Source organism: Coregonus clupeaformis, chromosome 31 (assembly GCF_020615455.1).
Source record: "Coregonus clupeaformis isolate EN_2021a chromosome 31, ASM2061545v1, whole genome shotgun sequence".
Taxonomy (NCBI): domain Eukaryota; kingdom Metazoa; phylum Chordata; class Actinopteri; order Salmoniformes; family Salmonidae; genus Coregonus; species Coregonus clupeaformis.
In genome coordinates, this window is record NC_059222.1 from 29,836,385 (window position 1) to 29,864,320 (window position 27,936).

At 41.7% G+C, this 27,936-nt stretch overlaps 1 protein-coding gene across 3 annotated transcripts in view; it reads left to right on the forward strand.

The window, feature by feature from the left end:
- Positions 1–8,482: 8,482 nt before the first annotated feature.
- The window catches only part of LOC121547435 (myosin phosphatase Rho interacting protein), a 73,756-nt gene continuing 54,302 nt past the window's right edge, over positions 8,483–27,936 (forward strand). For all 3 annotated transcript variants that reach the window (XM_041858718.1, XM_041858720.1, XM_041858719.2), the window contains exons 1-3: positions 8,483–9,413; positions 15,079–15,156; positions 21,313–21,378. In XM_041858718.1, coding sequence (XP_041714652.1) covers positions 9,291–9,413; positions 15,079–15,156; positions 21,313–21,378 — 267 coding nt within the window. In that variant the 5' untranslated portion in view covers positions 8,483–9,290. The remainder of the gene's footprint in view (positions 9,414–15,078; positions 15,157–21,312; positions 21,379–27,936) is intronic.

Genomic DNA, 27,936 nt, shown 5'->3' on the forward strand with positions numbered 1-27,936 from the left:
ATGTCAGCTGTTTTGTTACCCCCTGCTTAACCATTTCCTTGTGGAAATGCTCCCATTATTCTGAGTTAATCGAGGAGAAAGAGAATTGTAGTCAAATGCAACTCTGCAAAGGCACCATTGATCTCTTCGTCCAGAAACACAACATCAAACCTGAAAAAGCATCTGGAGGTCGTGCACAAAAGCACAAAGCTGTTGGGCAAAGTTCCAGAAATGCGTGAAAGAGGAGAAATCTATACTCATTGTGAAACTAACTATATTTCCAAGTGTTCTAATGAAATGTCCATATAAACAATCAAAATGTTGGATAAATGCAATTCAAAACGGCAATGACATTAACATACAGTACCAGTCAAAAGTTTGGACACACCTACTCATTCCAGGGTTTTTCTTTATTTTAACTATTTTCTACATTGTAGAATAATAGTGAAGACATCAAAACTATGAAATAACACATATGGAATCATGTAGTAACCAAAAAAGTGTTAAACAAATGAAAATATATTTTATATTTGAGGTTCTTCAAAGTAGCCACCCTTTGCCTTGATGACAGCTTTGCACACACTTGGCATTCTCAACCAGCTTCATGAGGTAGTCACCTGGAATGCATTTCAATTAACAGGTGTGCCTTGTTAAAAGTTAATTTGTGGAATTTATTTCCTTCTTAATGCGTTTGAGCCAATCAGTTGTGTTATGACAAGGTAGGGGGGGATATACAGAAGATAGCCCTATTTGGTAGAAGACCAAGTCCATATTATGGCAAGAACAGCTCAAATAAGCAAAGAGAAATGACAGTCCATCATTACTTTAAAACATGAAGGTTAGTCAACGCGGACATTTTCTTCAAGTGCAGTCACAAAAAACATCAAGCTCTATGATGAAACTGGCTCTCATGAGGACCGCCACAGGAAAGGAAGACCCAGAGTTACCTCTGCTGTAGAGGATAAGTTCATTAGCGTTAACTGCACCTCAGATTGCAGCCCAAATAAATTATTCACAGAGTTCAAGTAACAGACACATCTCAACATCAATTGTTCAGAGGAGACTGCGTGAATCAGGCCTTCATGGTCAAATTGCTGCAAAGAAACCACTACTAAAGGACACCAATAATAAGAAGAGACTTACTTGGACCAAGAAATACGAGCAATGGACATTAGACCAGTGGAAATCTGTCCTTTGGTCTGATCAGTCCAAAGTTGAGATTTTTGGTTCCAACCGCTGTGTCTTTGTGAGACACAGAGTAGGTGAACGGATTATCTCTGCATGTGTGGTTCCCACCGTGAAGCATGGAGGAGGAGGTGTGATGGTGTGGGGGTGCTTTGCTGGTGACACTGTCAGTGATTTATTTAGAATTCAAGGCACACTTAACCAGCATGGCTACCATAGCGTTCTGCAGTGATACGCCATCCCATCTAGTTTGCGCTTAGTGGGACTATCATTTGCTGTTCAACAGGATAATTACCCAAAACACACCTCCAGGCTGTGTAAGGGCTATTTGATCAGGGAGAGTGGTGGAGTGCTGCATCAGATGACCTGGCCTCCACAATCACCTGACCTCAACCCAATTGAGATGGTTTGGGATGAGTTGGACCGCAGAGTGAAGGAAAAGCAGCCAACAAGTGCTCAGCATATGTGGGAACTCCTTCAAGAATGTTGGAAAAGCGTGTTTATTGGGCCAGTATAGTTAGGCCCTGTCCAGAAGCATAAACCCTCCTCCCTAGGCACTTGTGTGGATCTGAAACAACTTGATAGGTGTGAACAATAGGGTGAGTGCACTTTGAAGTAAATCTCATCTCTGTTGAAAGTACACTTGAACAAAATATTTTAATGATCATAGTGATTCAGGAATATAATTAAAACAGGTTAATATCCCCACCAACATTAGACAACTATACAGAAAGCCCTTCAATTGCTTAAATAAATCAATAAAATCAATGATGAGAATAGTCTGATTAACTGATACGTGACACGGACATGGTGGCGTAGCAGGAAGATCGAAGTACTGTGAATCAAGAGGTTGTGAGTTCAAATCCCAGTTTACTGTATACATACACAATGTAATCATACAAAAGCATACAATGAAATTCTAGATGATTCTGTGCTTCTACCTTTGTGGCAACAGTTTGGGGAAGGCCCTTTCCTGTTTCAGCATGACAATGCCCCCGTGCACAAAGCAAGGTCCATACAGAAATGGTTTGTTGAGATCGGTGTTGAAGAACTTGACTGGAACGAGCAGGTGTCCACGTAATTTTGGTTATGTAGTGTATGTATCATAGAAGTACATACAGTGGGGAAAAAAAGTATTTAGTCAGCCACCAATTGTGCAAGTTCTCCCACTTAAAAAGATGAGAGAGGCCTGTAATTTTCATCATAGGTACACGTCATCTATGACAGACAAAATGAGAAAAAAATTCCAGAAAATCACATTGTAGGATTTTTAATGAATTTATTTGCAAATTATGGTGGAAAATAAGTATTTGGTCAATAACAAAAGTTTCTCAATACTTTGTTATATACCCTTTGTTGGCAATGACACAGGTCAAACGTTTTCTGTAAGTCTTCACAAGGTTTTCACACACTGTTGCTGGTATTTTGGCCCATTCCTCCATGCAGATCTCCTCTAGAGCAGTGATGTTTTGGGGCTGTCGCTGGGCAACACGGACTTTCAACTCGCTCCAAATATTTTCTATGGGATTGAGATCTGGAGACTGGCTAGGCCACTCCAGGATCTTGAAATGCTTCTTACGAAGCCACTCCTTCGTTGCCCGGGCGGTGTGTTTGGGATCATTGTCATGCTGAAAGACCCAGCCACGTTTCATCTTCAATGCCCTTGCTGATGGAAGGAGGTTTTCACTCAAAATCTCACGATACATGGCCCCATTCATTCTTTCCTTTACACGGATCAGTCGTCCTGGTCCCTTTGCAGAAAAACAGCCCCAAAGCATGATGTTTCCACCCCCATGCTTCACAGTAGGTATGGTGTTCTTTGGATGCAACTCAGCATTCTTTGTCCTCCAAACACGACGAGTTGAGTTTTTACCAAAAAGTTATATTTTGGTTTCATCTGACCATATGATATTCTCCCAATCCTCTTCTGGATCATCCAAATGCACTCTAGCAAACTTCAGACGGGCCTGGACATGTACTGGCTTAAGCAGGGGGACACGTCTCGCACTGCAGGATTTGAGTCCCTGGCGGCGTAGTGTGTTACTGATGGTAGGCTTTGTTACTTTGGTCCCAGCTCTCTGCAGGTCATTCACTAGGTCCCCCGTGTGGTTCTGGGATTTTTGCTCACCGTTCTTGTGATCATTTTGACCCCACGGGGTGAGATCTTGCGTGGAGCCCCAGATCAAGGGAGATTATCAGTGGTCTTGTATGTCTTCCATTTCCTAATAATTGCTCCCACAGTTGATTTCTTCAAACCAAGCTGCTTACCTATTGCAGATTCAGTCTTCCCAGCCTGGTGCAGGTCTACAATTTTGTTTCTGGTGTCCTTTGACAGCTCTTTGGTCTTGGCCATAGTGGAGTTTGGAGTGTGACTGTTTGAGGTTGTGGACAGGTGTCTTTTATACTGATAACAAGTTCAAACAGGTGCCATTAATACAGGTAACGAGTGGAGGACAGAGGAGCCTCTTAAAGAAGAAGTTACAGGTCTGTGAGAGCCAGAAATCTTGCTTGTTTGTAGGTGACCAAATACTTATTTTCCATCATAATTTGCAAATAAATTCATAAAAAATCCTACAATGTGATTTTCTGGATTTTTTTTCTCAATTTGTCTGTCATAGTTGACGTGTACCTATGATGAAAATTACAGGCCTCTCTCATCTTTTTAAGTGGGAGAACTTGCACAATTGGTGGCTGACTAAATACTTTTTTCCCCCACTGTATATATGTCACATATATGTTGAAATATACAATAATTTCATGTATGTGACATATATTTCTGCCTTATATACACATACACTACATCAAAAGTATGTGGACACCTGCTCGTCTAACATCTCATTCCAACTATAACGATAAATTATACACAACTATAAATGTTTGCGAGCATCCACACCATCGGACGTTTGTCATTCATCGTTCTGCAGTACACTTGCAATCAACGGATCAACGCATCCTACTGCATGCTGTAGGCTTAATAATAAGGTGGTAACACAAGCCATTCAGTGCCTCAGCGTGTGTTCATTGTCATAGTGACAACTGCAAATAATACTTAAATGTACATGTAATGTAATATTATATAGAAACTCATATTTAAATGTGCAATTCGACAACAAACGCTTTTTAGCCTGCACATCCTTTACATCATGTCATTGCTTGCCTTGTTGCAAGGGATTTCCATTTTTCACATGTCAATTCATTTGGATCTTATTTTTGTCTGTGCTCATCTCTCTGTCTGTCCTGTGCAACCATTTGCAAGCATCAGTGCAACAATGTTATCATCACTGGCCAAAGTGATCACACCAACGCACTCTCTCTCCTTAACCTTCCGTGACAGTTCATTTGGCCTGGCCTATTTTACATTCAACAGTTAGCAAGAGCAAGCCTGCTTCGCTCCACGAAAAGGCTGTTAGGTCTAGTATAAAAAAGGCTAAAAATAAATGTCCTATAGCTTTTGTAGGCTATAGCTTTTCCTGGGATTTCATGAGGAATAGTGGAAAGGCTTGCATAGCCTATAGCCTTTTGCGCACGGGAACAGCTGGAAGAGAGTGGCTACAGATGTGCAGCCGAAGTAAGAAGCTAAATATTAGCGAGATATTAGGCCATTCATTAGCTAAATAGTAGGGCTATAAATATTTACCAGTCAAAGTGCAAGAAAAAAAGTTAACAGATGATGAAATGGCAGATCTGTGCATTCCCCTATGAATGCGCTCTGCAGTCCCGGACACGCAAAGCTCCATTATAGATTAGGACTACGTTTTTAGACATGAAAATTATTTTACCTAGGCTACATCAACACAGTGCAGTGAGGAATGTATTATTGTTATCAAGAGTACACCATTTTTATTTAGGGCTGTAAACTGCAGTGATGTAGTATAATTTGAATAACCGTTCAAACATCCTGCTTTGAACGCTTCATGCCGAAATAACTGCATACAGCCTAGGCATGATTATGCAACCATTTGGATCAGTTATGGGCCTATTCTCAACAGTTTACAAGGCCCAGAAAGTTACATTAGCAGGCTACTCATATATGGTGTATTTTGTTCACACCATCGCGCGCTCTTGCGCTCTCCTTTCAAACTCCCATGTTTTACATTCAGCATGCAAGAGCAAGCTGGAATTTATCCTCGATAGGCTAGTAGTAGCTGAGAGGATAGCATAGCTGTAGCTGAGAGGCAGCGGAGGCCAGGTGCGTAATTGTGCATAGAGAACCTTGAAGTTAGAAGCATTTGCAACCAATTCATTCGCTAAATATTACAGATGTAGGATCTTAATTTGAGCCAGTTTGCTACAGCAGGAAAATAATCCTACAGCAAAAGGAAATGTTAATTATTATGTGGATTATAATGAATGGACATTTTTGTAAGGGTTGATACATTTTTCTTTAGGGCAAATCAAGTCTGAAATTTCAAAGTGGAAATTACAAACTTTAGAAGCATTTTTAAAACTCAAATACACAAGTTTGCATTTCCAAATTCCACAAATTCTCATCAACAAAATAGTAATCAAATTATATATATGTAGGCATAATACTGCAGTGAATAGCTTATACCCAATGAATTTACACAGTGAAATATAAATATTTTTAATCAGATTATGAAATTACAGGCAGCCTAGGATAGTGTGATCCCCAGGCTGCGGTCCCAGTTCCCACAAGCACGCAGCTCGAAAATCTCCCCAATTGATTAGCTTTTTAGGGACAAGAATGATCATACCTAGGCTATAACAACACAATGCAATAATGCATTTTTTTCTTCTAGTGAGTAAATAATTCTAGTCTAGGCTGTAGGCCTAAATTGCAGCGAATATGCCATTTTAATGACCACTAAGCGGTTATGATATGGTTTGGTTTGGAAAGTTTTTTTTGCCTGGTCACAAACAGCTGATGTGTTGTGCATTGAAGTCCACAAGCGAAGGAAAAAGGTGAGAGGAGGGGAGCGCATAGATGTGAGAAGGAATACAATGTGGCTGCTATGAAAGTGAACTGTGTTTGCACGTGATCAGGGGTGTATTCATTCCACCGATTCTGTTGAAAAACGTTTCTTAAACGGAAGCAAACTGAACAAAACAGGGATAAACATACCTGAATTAGTCCAATCGAAAGTCTCGTTTGCAAATGTTGGACTAATGTTTACACCCTATATCAGCTAGACACAGGCAAGAGTGTGCAAGGCGGTATTGAATGTGTCACTGTCTGTCCATGTGTCACTGTCACCTCAAATTTCTCTCGACCTGTGTGCACCTACGTTGTAAACTTTCATTCATAGGCTAGGTTGTATCAACCTCATGATGGGTATATGGAAAATTAGAGTATCATGTAGTAGCCTAAACCTATCACTTTTACATTGAACTGGGTGAATGGAATATGAATGACAGTCATCCAATAGGCTGTAATAGAAATAAGGCCATGCTCATGAAAAACAAATCGTCCTCCCTCATCTTAAAAGGGACTGACTTCCACTGGTTTTCAATGCATGTTTAATTCCAAAACAATAATAATCTAGCCTAGGCAACCATTTGGATCAACAATGGGTATTTTCTCGACAGTTTACAAGGTCCAGAAAGGCACATTAGCAGGTCTGTCATAGTGTGTATTTTGTCAGGATATATTGGCCTTAACAGATAGACCTACCATCGAAAATATGGCCTTCTCATGAGCTGTTTTTTCGTGGATCATCATTCTCCCAAGTGTCCTATAATTAATGTGGCCACCAGTATGCTCACACATGCCCAGTTATTCAGGCAAGCTTACCACAGTGCGCTCTGCCTTCTCTCCTCTCCAAGCAGCCTTGCAGCACCTAGAACCAAGAATGCTTCAATAGAACGAGTTTTTGATTGATTGTCAATGTTTTATATGGTTGGAGGGGCTGGGGAAAAATGCGCTCTGAAAGTGATCCAAATAATAGCTCTAGTTATTGTTCTCCACTCTTTTTGTAGTTAGCGTTGTAGTGTGAACACTGCTGTTCACTTGAATTAGAACGACATTTTTTTAATCATTATAGTTATCGATAAAGTTATCGTCCTTGGTGTGGACCGCCCCTAACGAGTCCCTAATCGCGCAAAAAGCTTCAAAATAAAAGTATTCCCTTTACTTGAGCACAAGATCACAAATCGTAGTATATTTAGCGTGTTTCAAGATGCGTTCTGTTTATCTGATCCTACCCTCTCCTTTTGTGCTATTTTGGTAAGTATTGAGGCTTATTTTTGAGTTCTAATGGTTATTTGTAAATAGGTACTCTGCCAAGGTGGGTAAGTGAAATAAAATATGCAATCAGTGCATGTTCAAAAACGTAATTAACGTTATGTTAATAAGGGGACATCGAAATGTGAATTAAACAACAATGATAAATAGTAATGTGTTGAAAGGGAATTAACGATTGAAAAGGCTTTATTCTTCATTAAATAATATCTGGAATAATAATTTAATTCCCATTCCACTAGATGGCAGTGTCCCCCATGCTGCTCCCAGTCAGGGGTCTGAGGATTCAGAAACAAAATAGTTTATGCTCTTGAAACGCATCCGTGCATTGGTAGATGTGCTGTACATTGTTATGAATAGTTATGTTACACTGCTATAGACTGTTATCACAGTTATTGATTGTTATAGATACGTAAAACAATATACATTATTATTACACTGTTAAAACAACAGACCTACACTGTGAATATTTCAAATGAATATTTGTGTGGAATGTTTACATCAATTGGACAGACAGCACATTTATCTATTTCATTGTTACCTGATTTAAAAGTTGTGGACAGAAATGTGGGTTGAAATAAGGGAAGGGTGTAGTCTGTATTAACCAGTGATCTACTATAATATAGGGTATATTGTATGGTATGACATCAGATCCTATTAGCACAGTCTTTCACGACTTGTATAGCTCCAACAGCACAGTAACAAATAGCTGTATAGTGCTGTCATAGAGGCTTTCATTGGACACTGTGGCCCTGAAAGAAAGACCTCTCCAACGGGGCCAATGTGAAAATGTTTTCTTCAAAACATGTTTAAATCCTGTTCTGTTAAGAGTTGACAGTGGTTTAAAAACATTAATACTTCCAGCAACGGTGTTGGTATTGTTGTATCATTATAATTTATGGTTAAATGTTTTATATTATACAGTAAATCGATCTTTGTTAATTGATTTCAATAATGTTGCTTGTTTTTTCAATAAATGTATGTTTAAGTCACTTCAAACTATAATCTTTGTGATTTAAAATCAGAAAAAGGTCCTGTAAAAGTCAAGTAAAACAATTTCAGTGGGACTTTTATTTTGACATTTTACCGTATGATCACGTGACCTAAATGTCAGTAAATTCACAATGCTCAACAAATCTGTGAGCTCGCTACCTCTCTCCACTGGGAAAGAATTCGGCCGAAAAAAGGAAGAAAATAAACCAAGGGCGCAGCTAGCCGAGCTGGTTATGGAAACAAAGCCGAAAAACTCGTTGATGCTTCTGCAAGAGGCGCGTTGTCCGCTTACTATGTGTGAACGGGGAGTGAATTTCGCAGGACATTTGTAGTCTGGACCTTTTTAACCCTAGCTAAACAGCTAGGCGAGAGGATTTCTAGCTCGCTAGCTTACCTACTAGCCAGCGAAGAAGCAGTGTTGGTAGATTTAGCAAAGAGCAACCGCTAGCTACGATTGTAGCTAGCTAGCTCTTGCTAGCCAGCTACCTCCACTTTTGCGATTTTCCTTCAAATGGGAGTATGTTATTATGTGCAATTGCTGTTTTCGCAGTTTGCACAATAACATAAATTATTACAACAAAACCCAGCTAGCTAGTTTGTTAATCGCTTAGCTACTCGTTCGACTTTGTGAATGAAGGGCAGGCCATGGACTGAATAACGCAGAAGAATGGTGTCTCGCTATCTTGATGACTAGCAGTCATATATTGGATCATATAAATTGAGTACAACAAAACAATAGAAACCTTGAATTTGGTGTGTGTGTGTGTTAAACTCAAGACCACTAGTTAGCCTATGTAGTTATTTGGAACATCATGCATTAGATTTGCTGGGCCGTTGTTCCAAATTGAATGAAAGAAACGTAGAGAACGGGATTATCCATTCTGTTGTCAATTTGTAACTAATTTGCATTTACGGTGAACGGAGGCGATATACAATGTCTACAGCGAAAGAGAACCCTTGCAGAAAATTCCAGGCGAACATTTTTAATAAAAGTAAATGTCAGAACTGCTTCAAACCTCGGGAGTTGCATCTCTTGACCGATCAAGATCTGAATCAGGTAAATAATTGTTATTGTGATGATGTAGCCACATTGTCGCATAGGTACTTGTAACATGTGAACTCTGCTAATCTAGCTACAATGTAATCATTTGGTCGTCTCGAGCTTGCTGTTGCTGTCAAGTTGTGTAACAGTCGAATGTTGGCAACATTGTAGCCAGCTACCTAGTCAAACTTCCAGTTAGCATTCTAAAGCATTTTGAAACTGACACAATGTTGTAATTTCATGCTGTCTACTTTGCCATCCTCAAGTCTATTAATTGGATAATTGGGCATCTAAGTGTCTACTGTGATTATAGCTCAGCGTGTGTGTCATTCTGTCTGTGTCCTCATTCAGTGACCATTTGTTGAAGACCGACTCCTTTAGAGAGTAACTAATGGTGTATTATTTATATACACACACTGTATACCCTGCTTCAGTCTGACAAACTAAGGCGTGGTCTCACAATCAACCAGTGGTTCAATATGAGGAATCAGCTGTAATAATAGGACCCTGGTTCAAAGCCACAAATTAACATTAGATTTGGATAGATTCATCGGATAAGGGAGGTTTTTGACCAGCTTCAGGTTAGACATAACATTTATTACTGGCAAATAACACCATCCTCCCAAAAGGAGGAATCAGCTGACCCATCATGGGTCCTGTCCAATCTTGTTAGATCATTGCAGATGAAGAACAGGAGATGAGGAGGGGAAGGCACTTAGACTTTTCCACCCAGATTTCTCTCTCTGAGATCGTTAGCTAGTCTCTGTTGTATCCTGTAATTGATCCCATGCGCTGAGGTCCAGATGGGCCCTTGAACATGGCTCAAGAACAGCAATGCCAGCGAGCATCCTCTCCTCCACAAAGATTGTGTGTGTGTGTTTCTCTGCTTGTTTATTAGTGAGAATGTGTGTGTTTCTCTGCTTGTGTAGTGTATGAGTGAGAAAGTGTGTGTGTGTTTGCGTTTCTCTGCTTGTGTGTGTGTGACAGCCTGCTTGTGATTACTGCGGGGTTAACCCCTTCAGACCCAGCCTCCTGAGTCAGGACTAGAATCTTGAAGCGATTACATCACTTCTTTAATCCTCCTGAGACCCAGCCTTGCTCTCTCCCAGGGCCTTTATGGCATCACCAGTGGAACCAGAGATGCCTCTATCCACTGCTCTATCCATATAGGGCTAGAAATTAGTTGGTCTCGTACCAGGGGAGGCTTAACCTGATAATGTAAACAATACTCTACAGCTAGCTAGCTCTAATCTCATAAAATAAAACGACCCTTTAAAATAAGTTTCTAGCCCAAATCTATCCAAGGAACTAGTCATGACATTGACTGCCATTTTGGACAGGAAAATGTAAACAACACTGAAGAATGTAGCCTATCTGCTCTCTCATATTCCTCTGGTTAGTAGATAAACTTAATAACCCAGTCAGGGTGCTTCAATGGTGCATCTTAATGCAGTTTGAACACTGGATGGCTCCTAGAGGCGCTCATTATGGTGCTGCAGTGTTTCCCCTAGCATTTTTCCAGCAGCGGTGGCAACGGTCGCGGAAGGGGGGGTGTTGGTGGGGTCAGGCAAGGTTTTTCTGGATCAAAAAGGGGCTTAGGTGGTGGCATTGTCGGGGGCGTGGTTGGGCCTTTGGCTTGGCATAAATCGGTCTCGAATTGGCAGCATAGAGAAATGTTGTTTTTCAGCTAATTTCCTGCAATTCCATAAATTTTTCCGTGGAGCTGAGACATTTTTATGCAGCGTGAAAGCTAATTTCCTGCAATCCAACGCATTTTGCCATGGCTAATTCTGTGTTCTTATGCTCAAACATAATAAAACCAATGGGGCCCCCCGGGCATGTGCCCTGCGTGCCCCGTCAGTAATCCAGCCATGCAAAAAAATACTCCTAAATTAGATGTTTTTAGAATGGTCTATTCTCCCTGACTGTCTAGCTTTTGTTTTGGTGATTTCTAGTTCTCAAAGATCATATTATTTAAAAAATGTATAGGTCAGTTATCTTTTCTACATACTTTGTCTGGTTTTAGTTATTTAAGTTTATACTGAAAGTTTCTTGTTGTGGCGGGAACAATTTAGCAGTGGTGGTGCGACCCTGCTAAATGAATAAAGGGGAAACACTGTGGTGTTTGCCAGAGAGCAGTTTTTACGTTCTGTTGGGAGAGGACGATAGTTTCAAAGGTGTTTTTCTGGATCGAGGCTATTGCTGAGCTACGCTGCTTTGTAGTTACTGAGGCATCGGCGAGATGGAGAACCCATTCAGGATAGAAGGTGGGAGGGAGAGAGTGGGAGGCAAGGATATGATGGAAGTACAGACAGACTGAGGGATGAGAGAGAGGGTGGTGGGTGAGAGAACAGTTTGAGAGATGTAGTGGGGCACAGGGAGATGATGGGAGTATAGAGGAAAGGAGAGAGAAGAGAACACTCAGGGAGAGATGGTAGGAGGCAGGGGTATGGAGAGATTTAAGGGAGGGAGGAGAGGAAGAGCTTGTGAAAGAAAGTGCGGGGTTGGGATTGAAACTAGAACAGAGTTTCCCACGGGTTACTCTCACCAGTGGAGCCCAGAGTTCTCAAATGCACGTACATAGATCTCAATTCCACATGGTCCAGAATCATGTATGTTAGACCTATAAGTTCCAGTTCTATCTATACTGAACAAAAATAAACAACATGCAACAATTTAAAATATTTTACTGAGCTACAGTTCATATAAGGAAATCAGTATATTGAAATAAATAAATTAGGCCCTAACCTATGGACTGCACGACTGGGAATACAGATATGCATCTGTTGGGCACAGGTGCTTAAAAAAAAAAGTAGGGGCATGGATCAGAAAACCAGGCAGTATCTGGTGTGACCACTATTTTCCTCATGCAGCGCCACACATCTCCTTCACATAGCGTTGATCAGGCTGTTGATTGTGGCCTGTAGAATGTTGTCCCACTCCTCTTCAATGGCTGTGCGAAGTTGCTGATTATTGGGAGGAACTGGAATACGCTGTCGTACACATCGATCCAGAGCATTCCAAACATTATCAATGGGTGACATGTCGGGTGTGTATGCAGGCCCTGGAAGAACTGGGACATTTTCAGCTTCCAGGAATTGTGCACAGATCCTTGCGACATGGGGCCGTACATTATCATGTTGAAACATTAGGTGATGGCGGCAGATGAATGGCACAGCAATGGGCCTCAGGATCTCGTCATGGCATCTCTGTGCATTAAAATTGCCATCGATAAAATGCAGTTGTGTTCGTTGTCTGTAGCTGATGCCTGCCTATACCATACCCCCACCGCCACCATGGGGTAATACGTTTGCAACGATGACATCAGCAAACCACGACGCCATACACATGGTCTGCGGTTATGAGGCCGGTTGGACGTACTGCCAAATTCTCTAAAATGACATTGGAGGCGGCTTATGGTAGAGAAATTAACATTAAATTATCTGGCAACAGCTCTGGTGGACATTCCTGTAGTCAGCATGCAAATCGCACGCTCCCTCAACTTGAGACATCTGTGGCATTGTGTTATGTGACAACTGCATTTGAGTAGCCTTTTATTGTTCCCAGCACAAGGTGCACCAGTGTAATGATCATGCTGTTTAATCAGCTTCTTGATATGCCACACCTGTCAGGTGGATGGATGGATTATCTTAGCAAAGGAGAAATGCTCACTAACAGGGATGTAAACAAATTTGTGCACATCATTTGAGAGAAATATGCTTTTTGTGCATAACGAAAATTTCAGGGATCTTTTATTTCAGCTCAAGGCTCTGCAATGGTTTTACTTGGCTAGCAGGAGTAAGGTGGACTTTTAGATGGGTCTACCGTACATTTGAATGGACCTTTTGGCATGGCTCCTAAATGAGTGGAGGAGAGCGGCGCGTCCAGTCCTCCCTGGACTGTACTGGGGAGGCAATGAAGGGTTAACACGAGATCATTAGAGGACATATTGTATCTGTACCATTATGGCATCTGTGAGAGTATGATCAGCACCATTGAGGCCATCTCCATTTTGAAGTAGTCAATTTTCTTCTACTTCTTCTATGAGTTGGTAAACAAACTGAAAGGCTGCATACTGCCACTTGGAGTGTGTTGTTTGAACAGGTATAAAGCCAAGGTTGGCGATTTACTGCCACCTGCAGTTATGGAATGTTTTCTCACAAGTATAATTCATTGGCTGATCCCTCCTGATGACCTGGATGGAATGATGTGATCCTTCCTTAACCCATAGTAAGTCCCACCCAGTTTTCTACATACAAATTGTGAAAATCCTCAATAGCGCTACCCATGCTAAAACAGACTTTTAGCCACTAGAGTCCTCTATCTATCTCTATGGGTTAACCTCACTGCCGGTGGGAGGCCTTGCCTTGGAGGGCTGGAATGGAGGGGGAAGGTAGGTCTGTTGGAGAGAGCTGAGGGGGGAGGGCAAGGTCACGGGAGGACCACTTTAGAGGAAGTGAGGCCTGTGTGTGTGAAGGAAGATTGGAGGGAGAAAGGGTGCAAGGGTGTGTCCCTCCTCTCCAGGTCTCCTGGCTCCTCAGCCCACCAACATTGCTACAGGCCACAGCTGCTCGCTTACACTGCCTCTCCTTGTCTGTCTCGCTCATTCTCTCCTGTCCAGCTCTTTCTTGCTCACTCGGTCTCTTTCTCTCTGCTGCTGTCTGTCTCGCTCTCTCTTTGGATGTTTTGAAAGAGAGAATAATGTAGAAATGGGTTATGCATTATAGCACAACCTGTGTGATATGGGCTCATTTATTGATAACATTGCCCATATAAGATCTGAGGACAGGAAACATCCATTTTGGATCGTAGCCTATGCCTTGACTTCAGCGCTGCAGATAATCAGCTAATCATCAAGTAAAATCATCAGTCATAATTACTGCCAAAATGCCAGACTCTTATCAGATTTCTTAGGACTAGGTCATGCCACGTTTATCTCCTCAATCACCCATAACCTGTTAAAAGTAAACGATTAAATCAGTCTATAGGCACATTAGGCAGTCAGTTTATGCAAGCTGAAATAAGGCATATATGGATGGATTTATGACAGACATGCAGGGACACGGGCTAGCTAGCGACAGCCAGGGCCAATACCCAGACTAATAATCGTATACTCCTCTACTGCAGGTAAGACGCTAGCCTGGATTTTGAGGTAAAGAAAAAAGGTAGGAGGGGATTTTTTTTATATAGCAAAACAGGGCTGACAGCTGCTTCTTGGTAATGTTTAACAGTAAAAGTTGGAGACAAAGACAAATACGTTTTAGTAGAGTGCAAAGAGCAGCCATTTTAAACAGCCTCCCCCTCACCCTGTGGGAGCTCTACTCCATGTTTATACATTTCCACATCTTTTGAACTTCTGTGTTTTCATTGGAAACAAGCAGGTTTTTGGCTCAAACAACTTCCATGAGGTGAATGTAGGTTGATAGGCAGGCGCTGTTGTCATTCACACAAAGCTTCATTTATGTAATTTGAACGCAAGGCAATCGTGTATATCAAACGTTGCTAATTACGCCGACAGGCTTGCTAACTGGTTTTGTGTGGTTTCAAAACTGCCTCATTGAGAGGGTCTGTAGGAACATCTGGACCACAATGTGCTCTCTCCTTTCATTCACCCCTCCTTTCTCAGTGCTTCCCCCTCCCCCCCATTTTTAATGATTGTCTAAATTGCTCTGTTTTACAGGCCAAACCTATTTATGGCGGATGGCTGTGCTTGGCCCCAGAGGGAACAGACTTTGACAACCCCATGCAGAGATCCCGGGTAAGATCACCCATGAGGCGTGTATGTGTGCGTGCTCACATGGAATGGGGGATGGGTTAGTATGTGTGTTCCCTGTTCTTCCATAGCATTGTAGTCTCATGATAAACAGACAAACACCATTCCCGGGCAGCAGAACCTTATAGTGAGAGGGGATGGGTGACCATCAGGAGGTTTTAATCCACTTAAAATCCATTTGGGAAGTAAGCTGAGGTGTAATGGAAGCGCTTGAAACACAGCCCTAACATATGGTCAGAGAAATGGGCTTTAAATCTGCGTACGTAGAGTGTTTTCTTTTCATGCCAATTCACCAGGTGCTATACATCACAAGGTTTCAGCGCACATACGGGTGCACAGTGTCGAGAACGGGCTGAGCACTCACTCATGTCCGGATCATGGAATCTATTCAACACACTGCGCTAAGCCATATGGGCCATGGCGCCGGAGAACCTGCTCTAACTTGGGGGCAAGGCCGCTGGGGTTGCATTTGCATAACAATAGCTAACTGTGAACATGGGTTTACACCTTTGACTGTTAACACCTCACAAAGCAACTTTTGATTATGCAGAGGTTGTTGATTCTGCTCTTCACAAGTCGTCACTGTCAGCCCTAGCAATGTGTTAAGGAAAATCGCCTATTTTGAATGCACTTGGTGAGGTAGGTGATTCAGGGGTTCCGGGTTAGAGGATAAGGAGAGAGACTTGAGGTTCCGTTTTAGAGTCTGTGCTCCCGTTTTATTTCCTCCAAATCAAACATAATCCATCTAAATTTCCATTGACTTGTGCTAAAAGTAAACAAAAAACATTTGCATCAGCATATTTTACATCATAAACATTATTTTTCACAATCTGAGCCAGTAGTCAATCATAAATATCATAATTTCTCCAAAGCAGTAAAATAAATATTCATTACGAAGGTATAAATTAGATCCTTTCAATATGCAAACATTTCTATCAATATGCGACACAACATCCTACCGCTAATAAACAACAGTGCATCTTTAAATGCAGATCAATTGAAACATGAAAATAATGTAAAAAATATTGGGGTTGCTTACGTTTGGGTATTGGACTCACAGATAACAGAAATGAAAGGATAAATGTTGGTTTTGTACTACTGCTTGGATTGTTTGGCACTGAACTAAAAGACAAAGGAACTCAGGTATTTAACAAGTGAAATTGGTTGCAGGTGTGCTCAGAGCATAGAGCTGTATAGAGGTCTCTAGTGCCAAAAAGCGTGTTTAACATGGGCAGCGCCATTGAGGTCTGATACGTTGCAATCTCTATGGCTCAGAGGTGCCTGCAATTAAAGAGACAGTTAACAAAAAGTGTGATTAAAGGAACAGTTAACTAATAAGTCTAAGAAAAATGAGAGCCTTTGCTACACTAAAGAAACACAATTTCCTATAACATCAGGGTGTATACACTAGTATAACACTGGCGTTACAGTTGAAAAGCAGCAATAGAGAGTACTAGTGTTGTCACGATACCAGAATTTCAACTTCAATACCAGGTTTAGTATCACAATACTCGATACCAAAACGATACCACTGCAAAAAAAGAAGCCATATTAGCAAGTCACAGAATGGCACTTGATCCAGACAGATAAACTCAGCTACTGCTCTGTTCAAACGTTGGGCATCTTTTGAGTTCAATATCATTACATTATAATTTTTTTACATCAACATTTTTGAGAGTCCGCCATGTATACATGAATTAATCAATTATACAATAAATGTGACTTTGTTTTTACCATTCTAACTACATAACAACATAATGGTAATTTCTTTTGAATGGTAAATCTTTATTGATAAACTGGGTAAATCAATATCTAGCCTAGGCCTATCCACAATACAGGTGAATGCATATTCAATGTGTGCATGCATTGAGTTATTGAGCTTGTTTTGGCTGATTTCATGGGGCTACAGATGACAAACAATATGGGACTTATTTTATTGTACTGATCAACAACATTTGTATAGAAGTAGCTTATTTTATACAAATGTGCGCCTTCTCTTTAACAGAGTTCGCTGATCATCTTTGGGAGAGACGTGAGAGAGACTGAATAAGTAAATGAATAATGTTTTTGGTGGCAATCAGCTTTGAAATTAGCATATTTTGCATTGTAGTTTGCATATAGTCACAAACTAAGTACTGAGTAGTGAATGGATGTTATCTTTAGCTGTCAGCTAGCAAGAAAAATGGAAGCTACCAATATCTTTTTGCATTGTAAAGTGTTCTAGCATGTATAGACATTGTTTTGCGAACAATAATTACGCTTAAAAATTTCTACATGCCGTGTCGCATTATTCAAGTATGTTGACTTCTGTGCAGCATGATGGCCCCGTGCAGCTCAGTTGGTAGAGCATGGCGCTTGCAACGGCAGGGTTGTGGGTTCGATTCCCACGGGGGGCCAGTATGAAAAAAACAAAAAAACATGTATGCACTCACTAACTGTTAAGTCGCTCTGGATAAGAGCGTCTGCTAAATGACTAAAATGTAATGATGTAACATGATGCAGCCCAGACTCCCAGTGCTGGCTAGCGATGAGTAAGGGGAGAAGGCATGCTATAATAAGGGGTCGACTGCGCTGATAGGCAGGCTTGATTCGTGACACACATTTGACAGAAGTACCGAAACTAACAACTTCTAGTACTGAACCGTTTTTTATGTTCTAATATCGGAAAAAGTACAGAAGTTTTGGTATACCGTGCAACACTAGAGAGGGCAGGTTGGCTAAGACTAACTACAGTAATATATGTTACTGTTTCATCAGGGAGCCACAAAGATTAAGTAAACAAATGTAATCGCTGAATTCATGTCATGCTTGCTATTTCATGCAGCCACAGAATAGAAAGAAGCGAAACAAAATTTGCATTGTTTAAAGTTGAGACATATCATTCACGCAAAGTAAACAGACTGGGTGTTTTAAGTATGCCTCCAGGATAATGTAGTCAAGTTAATTAATCTCAGTGACAGTATACAGGTATTATTGCATGTTGACTAGCCAATCACAGTGACATGAGATTCAATCTAGTCATGATCAGTTTAATATATTCCATTCAGGTAAGCTTAGTAGATTGGAGGTCAGAGACCTGGCAGTGTGGTGCCAGGACAACAACCTCTCCCTCAACGTCAGCAAGACAAAGGAGCTGATCGTGGACTACAGGAAACGGATGGCCGAGCACGCCCCCATTCACATCGACAGGGCTGTAGTGGAGCGGATCCAGAGCTTCAAGCTCCTCGGTGTCCACATCACTAAGGATCTTTCATGGTCCACACACCAACACAGTCGTGAAGAGGGTCACGACAACGCCTCTTTCACCTCAGGAGGCTCAAAAGATTTGGCATGGGCCCTCAGATCCTCAAAGTTCTACAGCTGCACAATTGAGAGCATCTTGACTGGCTGCATCACTGCTTGGTATGGCAACTGCTTGGCATCCGACCGCAAGGCGCTACAGAGGGTAGTGCGTACTGCCCAGTACATCGCTGGGGCCGAGCTCCCTGACATCCAGGACCTGTATACCAGGCGGTGTCAGAGGAAGGCCCTAAAATCTGTCCAAGACTCCAGCCACCCAAGTCATAGACAGTTCTCCCTGCTACTGCACGGCAAGCAGTACTGATGCACCAAGTCTGGAACCAACAGGACCCTGAACAGCTTCTACCCACAAGCCATAAGACTGCTAAATAGTTATTTGAATAGTTAAACAAATAGCTACCAGGACTATCTGCATTGACCCTTTTTGCACTAACGTTCTTGACTCATCACATATGCTGCTGCTACTGTTTATCTATCCTGTTGCCTAGTCACTTTATACCTAGTTATATGTACATTTCTACCTCAATTACCTCATACCCCTGCAAATTGACTCGGTACTGGTACCCTGTGTATATAGCCAAGTTATCGTTACTCATTGTGTGTTTATTACGTGTTATTACTTTTCTATTATTTCTCAATGTTCTTTCTCTCAGCATTGTTGGGAAGGGCCCCTAAGTAAGCATTTCACTATAAGTCTACACCGGTTGTTTACGAAGCATGTGACAAATACCATCGTTCACTTTTGGGAAAACTGGTCCAGCCACTTGGTAGCTAGTTATCATTAGTTCAAATAATGCAATATTGGGTACTAATATGAAAGTGCTATTGTAAACTATAAAGTATAAACCCACCATTGCTTAATTTATGAATGAGTTCCCAGGTGAAGTTGCCTGTTTGCCTTATCTGTTCAGCTATTTCATTCCACTCCTTGTTCTCCATGTCATTTGCCAAATACATAGGAATTACCAGGAATGGCAGGAGTGGCAAGGAGTGTTAGCTACAGTGGCTTGCCCCCCTTGGCATTTTTCATATTTTGTTGCCTTACAACCTGGAAATAAAATTGCTTTTTTGGGAGGGTTTGTATCATCTGATTTACACAACATGCCTACCACTTTGAAGATGCAAAATATTTTTCCTTGTGAAACAAACAAGAAATAAGTCAAAAAAACAGAACTTGTAATTGCTGCTTTTTGCAGCAATTACAGCCGCAATTCTCTTGGGGTATGACTCTATAACCTTGGCACATCTGGCCACTGGGATTTTTGCCCATTCTTCAAGGCAAAACTGCTCCAGCTCCTTCAAGGATGGGTTCCGCTGGTGTACAGCAATCTTTAAGTCATACCACAGATTCTCAATTGGATTTAGGTCTGGGCTTTGACTAGGCCATTCCAAGACATTTAAATGTTTCCCCTTAAACCACTCGAGTGTTGCTTTAGCAGTATGCTTAGGGTCATTGTCCTGCTGGAAGGTGAACCTCCGTCCCAGTCTCAAATCTCTGGAAGACTGAAACAGGTTTCCCTCAAGAATTTCCCAGTATTTAGCGCCATCCATCGTTCCTTCAATTCTGACCAGTTTCCAGTCCCTGCTGATGAAAAACATCCCCACAGCATGATGTTGCCACCACCATGCTTCACTGTGGGGATGGTGTTCTCGGGGTGATGAGAGGTGTTGGGTTTGCGCCAGACATAGCGTTTTCCTTGATGGGCAAAAAGCTCAATTTTAGTCTCATCTGACCTGAGTACCTTCTTCCATATGTTTGGGGAGTCTCCCACATGGCTTTTGGCGAAAACCAAACGTGTTTGCTTATTTTTTTCTTTAAGCAATGGCTTTTTTCTGGCCACTCTTCCGTAGTGTACGGCTTAAAGTGGTCCTATGGACAGATACTCCAATCTCCGCTGTGGAGCTTTGCAGCTCCTTCAGGGTTATCTTTGGTCTCTTTGTTGCCTCTCTGATGAATGCCCTCCTTGCCTGGTCTGTGAGTTTTGGTGGGCGGCCCTCTCTTGGCAGGTTTGTTGTGGTGCCATATTCTTTCCATTTTTTAATAATGGATTTAATGGTGCTCTTTGGGATGTTCAAAGTTTCTGATATTTTTTTAGAACCCAACCCTGATCTGTACTTCGCCACAACTTTGTCCCTGACCTGTTTGGAGAGCTCCTTGGTCTTCATGGTGCCGCTTGCTTGGTGGTGCCCATTGCTTAGTGGTGTTGCAGACTCTGGGGCCTTTCAGAACAGGTGTATATATACTGAGATCATGTGACAGATCATGTGACACTTAGATTGCACACAGGTGGACTTGATTTAACTAATTATGTGACTTCTGAAGGTAATTGGTTGCACCAGATCTTATTTAGGGGCTTCATAGCAAAGGGGGTGAATACATATGCACACACCACTTTTCCGTTATTAATTTTTTATCATTCTTTGAAATAAGTTATTTTTTTCACTTCACCAATTTGGACTATTTTGTGTATGTCCATTACATGAAATCCAAATAAAAATCCATTTAAATTACAGGTTGTAATGCAACAAAATAGCAAAAACGCCAAGGGGGATAAATACTTCTGCAAGGCACTGTAAAACGACTGGTACCCAGACTACAGGCGGAGGGTTCTCGGATTTATGTTATTGTATCTTTTAAGCATCTCTTAGCTATATGTTCACTACAAACTATTAGTCCCAGGACATGTTGGAGCTTAAGTGTTGGTTTGGTTTCAGCCCAATAACAATGCTCCTCTTTCCCTGCAGAATTTTATACAGTATTAGTTTATAGGCTGTTTCTTTAATAGTTTATAAGCAGATCTTCAGATGAAGTGCTAATGATGTTCCTCTTTCTCCCAACAGAAATGGCAGCGGAGGTTCTTTGTGTTGTATGAACATGGCTGCCTGCGTTTCGCCCTGGACGAATCGGTAAGGAGCTGTCATATCAGCCATGCTACTTCCACCTCCTCCCTAACAACCTAACAGCACTCCTTAGCTGTGTCTATAATCAGGTTATAACACTGCCTCTCGTGCCTTGTGGTTTCATGCAGAGCCAAGGTGACAGGGAAGAGTAGTATTTCATATGGTCCTTGAAGGACGGGAAGGCATGTTGGGAAGTTGAATGACCTGACTGTGTAGTGTTAGTGTAATCAGTGGTACCTGCCTGGAAAAGAGTTGACTGGGAAGCCTTATCTCTGTTAGCTAGCCTTGTGCTGCAAGGTGTTAAAACTGCCCCACCCTAAATCTCACACTGAAGAACCATGAAAAAGTATATGGAGGTGGAGGGAGAGAGAATAGAGTGGAGGAACAGAGGACGAAAGAGGTAGAATAATACAGATTGTGAAAGAAAGAAACGGAGGAACCGAGAATAGAGAGAGTCCCTTACAGCTTATGACGTCCCCTCTTTGTGTGTGTGTGTGTGTCACTGGGGAATGTGACACGGGTGACCAACCCCACTGGCCGATCAGGCTGGAGATTAGGCTGCTTGTGTGTATACAGAGAGGCCCACTTCACACTCTGCTCTGCCTGAATGTCAAAGCTGCCATAGCTTCGGTCCCTGGCCTATAGCTTCTAATCTTGACCCTGGCTTTGGACCTGCTTTATATGTAACTGACTTGTATCAAACCCCAGTTATCAGTTCTCTGCAATCCAAAATTGATGAAGAGGAGAGGATGCTGCTTTTGACTGCTGAGATGTAGGCCTACGCACTCTGTGGCTGTGTGTTTGTGTCTAGGTGGTTGCTTTGTGAAGAGGAGATCATTGAAATCATTATCTTCATGTTGTCATCACGTGGGGATCCATGACAAAGGGAGGAAACATCCTGGTTTCGGTTTGTGCATACGTGTGTGTGCGTGCGTGCTGACTGTGCTTGCGTGCGTCCATTTTTCCAGTGTGCATTGTGTGCGAATGACACCCGTTCGTTCGGTGTGTAGCACTTTTTTCCTGTCATTGTGACGCTGGTTATGCTATTTAGACGCGGTGGGCCTAATTGTCTTCGTGCCTTTTCATCTGTAGCTCAGGGAACACTCCGGAACGCCACCGGGAAACTGGGTCAGGAAAATGGCCGCTTTGTTGCCGTCACTGTGCGCCCCAGCCCCCCAGAATAGGAACGCTCCCAAAATGTTGCTGATACAACATTTTGGGAGTTCAGGGTTGAGCTCAGTGCACATGATTGTTTACTTAGTTAACACTCTAGTCGGAGGAGCGGAAATGAAAGTAGATATGCTTTGTTTTCTTATTCATCATCAACGTATAAATCCTCAGCCTGATCGGACCCCAACCCCTTAAGTTATAGGCCTACTGTATATAGTAGAGAGAGACAATACCCCGTCTTTTCCCTTGCTTGCCATGTATGCTTACACAATACAGCTACCAGTTTAGATGCGGTAAAGGAGTCAATAGAACGCAGATGTTCCATTGACCAGATTGGCCCACATTCAACAAATCTGATGGAACAAAGTGGATATTCGTCAACTCCGTCATGATTTATGTATTGTAAAAGGCCCACAATGTGGTTACTTAAGTTCGATTTGGATATATTTGGCTGTTTTTGCTGCATAACATGTAGACGTTTTCCCTTTTCAGGTTTAGAAGAAGTGACTGCTAAATGCAATCTCCCATTTGTATAAGATGGTTAGTATAGCTAGCGAAAAGTAATCGGTGGTGGTAGTCAGCCATTTTTAACTGTAATGCAGTGGATTGGTAAAGATGACATGAACATGTGTTGGGGTTGACATCCATACCAGCATTATACTCCTATTTTTACCTCAACATAGTGTGAAATACACATAAACAATATCCTAAATGTAGGCAGATTTTGCTGGTGGGCAATGAGGACACTTGGGATCTTTCCCCCACGCGTTTCCATGGCAATTCCATTGTTTTGGTGGAGTTCGATTTACCTCTACTGCATCTATAGCCTATATCTTGGCCGTATACAGCATAGCATAAATACATATTTTACCTCTCTTTTTTTGATGAAGGGTTCTTCTCTTCTTTTGTCTTTTTGTTGTGTGGAATTTTCATTGTTGGAAATAAAAGACTGTAAAACAACAGGAAATCAGCGTGATTTTATTTTAAGAAATCTGTTCCCAAGTATTCCCATGCATAATAGAGAGACACGTGATCGTATACAAATGTAGGCAAGGTTTGAAATTATTATGTTTTAGTCAAACATTATATCTGTTTGGGCTTCTTGCGGTCAATTTGCAGTCTACAAATTATTTCCGTCCCCCGACCATCCGCTACAAAAAAAATCGGCCCGCGGCTGAATCTAGTTGATGATCCCTGGTCTATATGTTAATTTGCATAATTTAGGGGAATTAAATTGGCGTGTGTGTATTTTCGTTAGGCTAAATGAGGACTATCTTATTTATCCAACACAACTATCACATGCGCACAGCATAGAAAGCCTATTTTGAGCGGGATTTCTCCTGTAGCTCCTCAGCTGGTTGCTGCATTAGTAACCTAAAACGTGCTTTTATAAGCCCATTCATTGTGCAACAATTCTAGATGCAATTGCGTGCTAAAAACTGTTTTGGTGCACGATTTAAAAATAGCTGCTATTTTTTTTTCTCAGTTGGTAATTGAAGCGTGCCTCCCATTCACCATAGGCTAAAAGTGTAGGCAACAGACTATCGGCGTCACCCACCACTTTACAATGTGAGCTGGAGGCAGTATGCATTTTGAAAACATACTTAATTTTTTTTACCTGAGTGTTTTATTTCATGAGACATCTCTTACCTTGCTTCAAAGTAGCCTTTAGTCAAAATCCGACAATGAAAAGGTAGAGGCAATTATTTTATTAAGACTTCATAGGCATGTGAGTTTCAAGTTTGGGGAAGCTTACAATTTATCCTTCCATTTCTGCCGATCTGCGTGCCAGTTATGATTTTCATACAGTGAGGGGGAAAAAGTATTTGATCCCCTGCTGATTTTGTACGTTTGCCCACTGACAAAGAAATGATCAGTCTATAATTTTAATGGTAGGTTTATTTGAACAGTGAGAGACAGAATAACAACAAAAACATCCAGAAAAACACATGTCAAAAATGTTATAAATGATTTGCATTTTAATGAGGGAAATAAGTATTTGACCCCTCTCAATCAGAAAGATTTCTGGCTCCCAGGTGGTCTTTTATACAGGTAACGAGCTGAGATTAGGAGCAGACTCTTAAAGGGAGTGCTCCTAATCTCAGTTTGTTACCTGTATAAAAGACACCTGTCCACAGAAGCAATCAATCAATCAGATTCCAAACTCTCCACCATGGCCAAGACCAAAGAGCTCTCCAAGGATGTCAGGGACAACATTGTAGACCTACACAAGGCTGGAATGGGCTACAAGACCATCGCCAAGCAGCTTGGTGAGAAGGTGACAACGGTGCGATTATTCGCAAATGGAAGAAACACAAAAGAACTGTCAATCTCCCTCGGCCTGGGGCTCCATGCAAGATCTCACCTCGTGGAGTTGCAATGATCATGAGAACGGTGAGAAATCAGCCCAGAACTACACAGGAGGATCTTGTCAATGATCTCAAGGCAGCTGGGACCATAGTCACCAAGAAAACAATTGGTAACACACTACGCCGTGAAGGACTGAAATCCTGCAGCGCCCGCAAGGTCCCCCTGCTCAAGAAAGCACATATACATGCCCGTCTGAAGTTTGCCAATGAACATCTGAATGATTCAGAGGAAACTGGGTGAAAGTGTTGTGGTCAGATGAGACCAAAATGGAGCACTTTGGCATCAACTCAACTCGCCGTGTTTGGAGGAGGAGGAATACTGCCTATGACCCCAAGAACACCATCCCCACCGTCAAACATGGAGGTGGAAACATTATGCTTTGGGGGTGTTTTTCTGCTAAGGGGACAGGACAACTTCACTGCATCAAAGGGACGATGGACGGGGCCATGTACCGTCAAATCTTGGGTGAGAACCTCCTTCCCTCAGCCAGGGCATTGAAAATGGGTCGTGGATGGGTATTCCAGCATGACAATGACCCAAAACACACGGCCAAGGCAACAAAGGAGTGGCTCAAGAAGAAGCACATTAAGGTCCTGGAGTGGCCTAGCCAGTCTCCAGACCTTAATCCCATAGAAAATCTGTGGAGGGAGCTGAAGGTTCGAGTTGCCAAACGTCAGCCTCAAAACCTTAATGACTTGGAGAAGATCTGCAAAGAGGAGTGGGACAAAATCCCTCCTGAGATGTGTGCAAACCTGGTGGCCAACTACAAGAAACGTCTGACCTCTGTGATTGCCAACAAGGGTTTTGCCACCAAGTACTAAGTCATGTTTTGCAGAGGGGTCAAATACTTATTTCCCTCATTAAAATGCAAATCAATTTATAACAATTTTTACATGTGTTTTTCTGGATTTTGTTGTTGTTATTCTGTCTCTCACTGTTCAAATAAACCTACCATTAAAATTATACACTGATCATTTCTTTGTCAGTGGGCAAACGTACAAAATCAGCAGGGGATCAAATACATTTTTCCCTCACTGTATGCACATTTCCGTGGAACAGTTTCATTTAAATAATAACGTTTTAGTTTCTCAAAATAATTGTCACGTGGTTAATCATAGAAATCGGAATAAAAAATTATAAAACTCAAAAAGTTAAAATTAAACTAATGCTAGAGCCATATGGACACATTGATACACCGTGATCCATTGGCGGCTTAAGACATGAGCGCATGGAACTCATAGCCTATAAGCCAACGCATCAGTAGGCCTATAACTTCCATTGTCAACTAAGTAAAAATAAGCTACATAAAGAGGACAAATAAAAACCGTATAAAATATGATGAAAATGCTGGTTATTTCAATCGCATTCATCTCTCTTCTCAGCCTGTCAGCTCTAATCGGGAGTTTATCAAAATAGACAATCAAAGGGCAAACAATTCACACAATTAAACAATGAATGCGCAAGAATTGGCTGGAGACAGCTGAGCCATTCTGGAGAGAGACTGGCCTCTATATCTTCACCACACACCTGTCCCCTTCTTCTTGTCTCAACATTTTAAATTATACTCAACACACATTACCTTCACACATATTTTAGATGCTTTTCACGGACGGCCGCAACTCAATAATCAGCTAGGCCTATTTGGGGTTGAAAGTAGAATTAATTTCTACTCCTATATGTGCACACGCTTGCACCAACATTCTTTATGGGCCTAATCATAGAATACATATAGAATCCCTATTCATTCAATAGGATCTCTGTGGGCCTAGTCATAAAGATTTGTCATTTAACTTTTAAAATGTATTAACTTTTTATTGTGGCATAAACACAACCATTCATGATGTTTTCATCTGATTGTGAAACAATCACTTCAAAGGGCTACTTTACTAAGATGGAAGAAGGAAGAATGGTGCCAGAGGGGATGGCTGCCGCTTTTTTACGGCCTCCTAACCAATTGTGCTATTTTGTGTGTTTTTTCGCATTGTTTGTAACTTATTTTGTACATATTGTTGATGCTACTGTCTCTTATGACCGAAAATAGCTTCTGGACATCAGAACAGTGATTACTAATCTCGAACTGGACGAAGAGTTTTTCTTCAATGAGTTGGACGCAAAGGATAGAATGTTGCTCCCAGACAAGGCCCAAATCCCCGTCATTCGCATGAAGGAAATAAGGAAATACAGGGGACGGAGATTAGGCTGCCTTGTGAGAATTCGGCGACGAGTGGGTAACCTGCCTCTACCATCAGTTCTATTAGCTAACGTGCAATCACTGGAGAATAAACTGGATGAGCTCCGTTCGAGACTATCCTACCAACGGGACATTAAAAACTGTAATATCTTATGTTTCACCGACTCGTGGCTGAACGACGACACGGATAATATACAGTTGGCTGGGTTTTCCGTGAATCGGCAGTACAGAACAGCTACGTCTGATAAGACGAGGGGTGGGGGTGTGTCTATTTGTCAATAACAGCTGGTGCGCGATGTCTAATATAAAGGTAGTCTCGAGGCATTGCTCGCCTGAGGTAGAGTACTTCATGATAAGCTGTAGACCACACTATCTATCTGGGCTCCCGAGTGGCGCAGCGGTCTAAGGCACTGCATCTCAGTGCTTGAGGCGTCACTAAAAAAACCCTGGTTCGATTCCAGGCTGTATCACATCCGGCCGTGATTGGGAGTCCCATAGGGCGGCGCACAATTGGCCCAGCGTCGTCTGGGTTTGGCCGGTGTAGGCCGTCATTATAAATAAGAATTTGTTCTTAACTGACTTGCCTAGTTAAATAAAGGTTAAATAAAATAAAAATAAAAATTAATCTACCAAGAGAGTTTTGATCTATATTTTTTGTAGCTGTCTGTTTACCACTACAAACCGACGCTGGCACTAAGACTCTATTTACTTAACTGCATTTTTGGTTAAGGGCTTGTAAGTAAGCATTTCAGTGTTGTATTCGGCGCATGTGACGAATACGATTTGATTTGCTATGCTACCCGCACACGTTCATCCACTCGTAATATATTTCC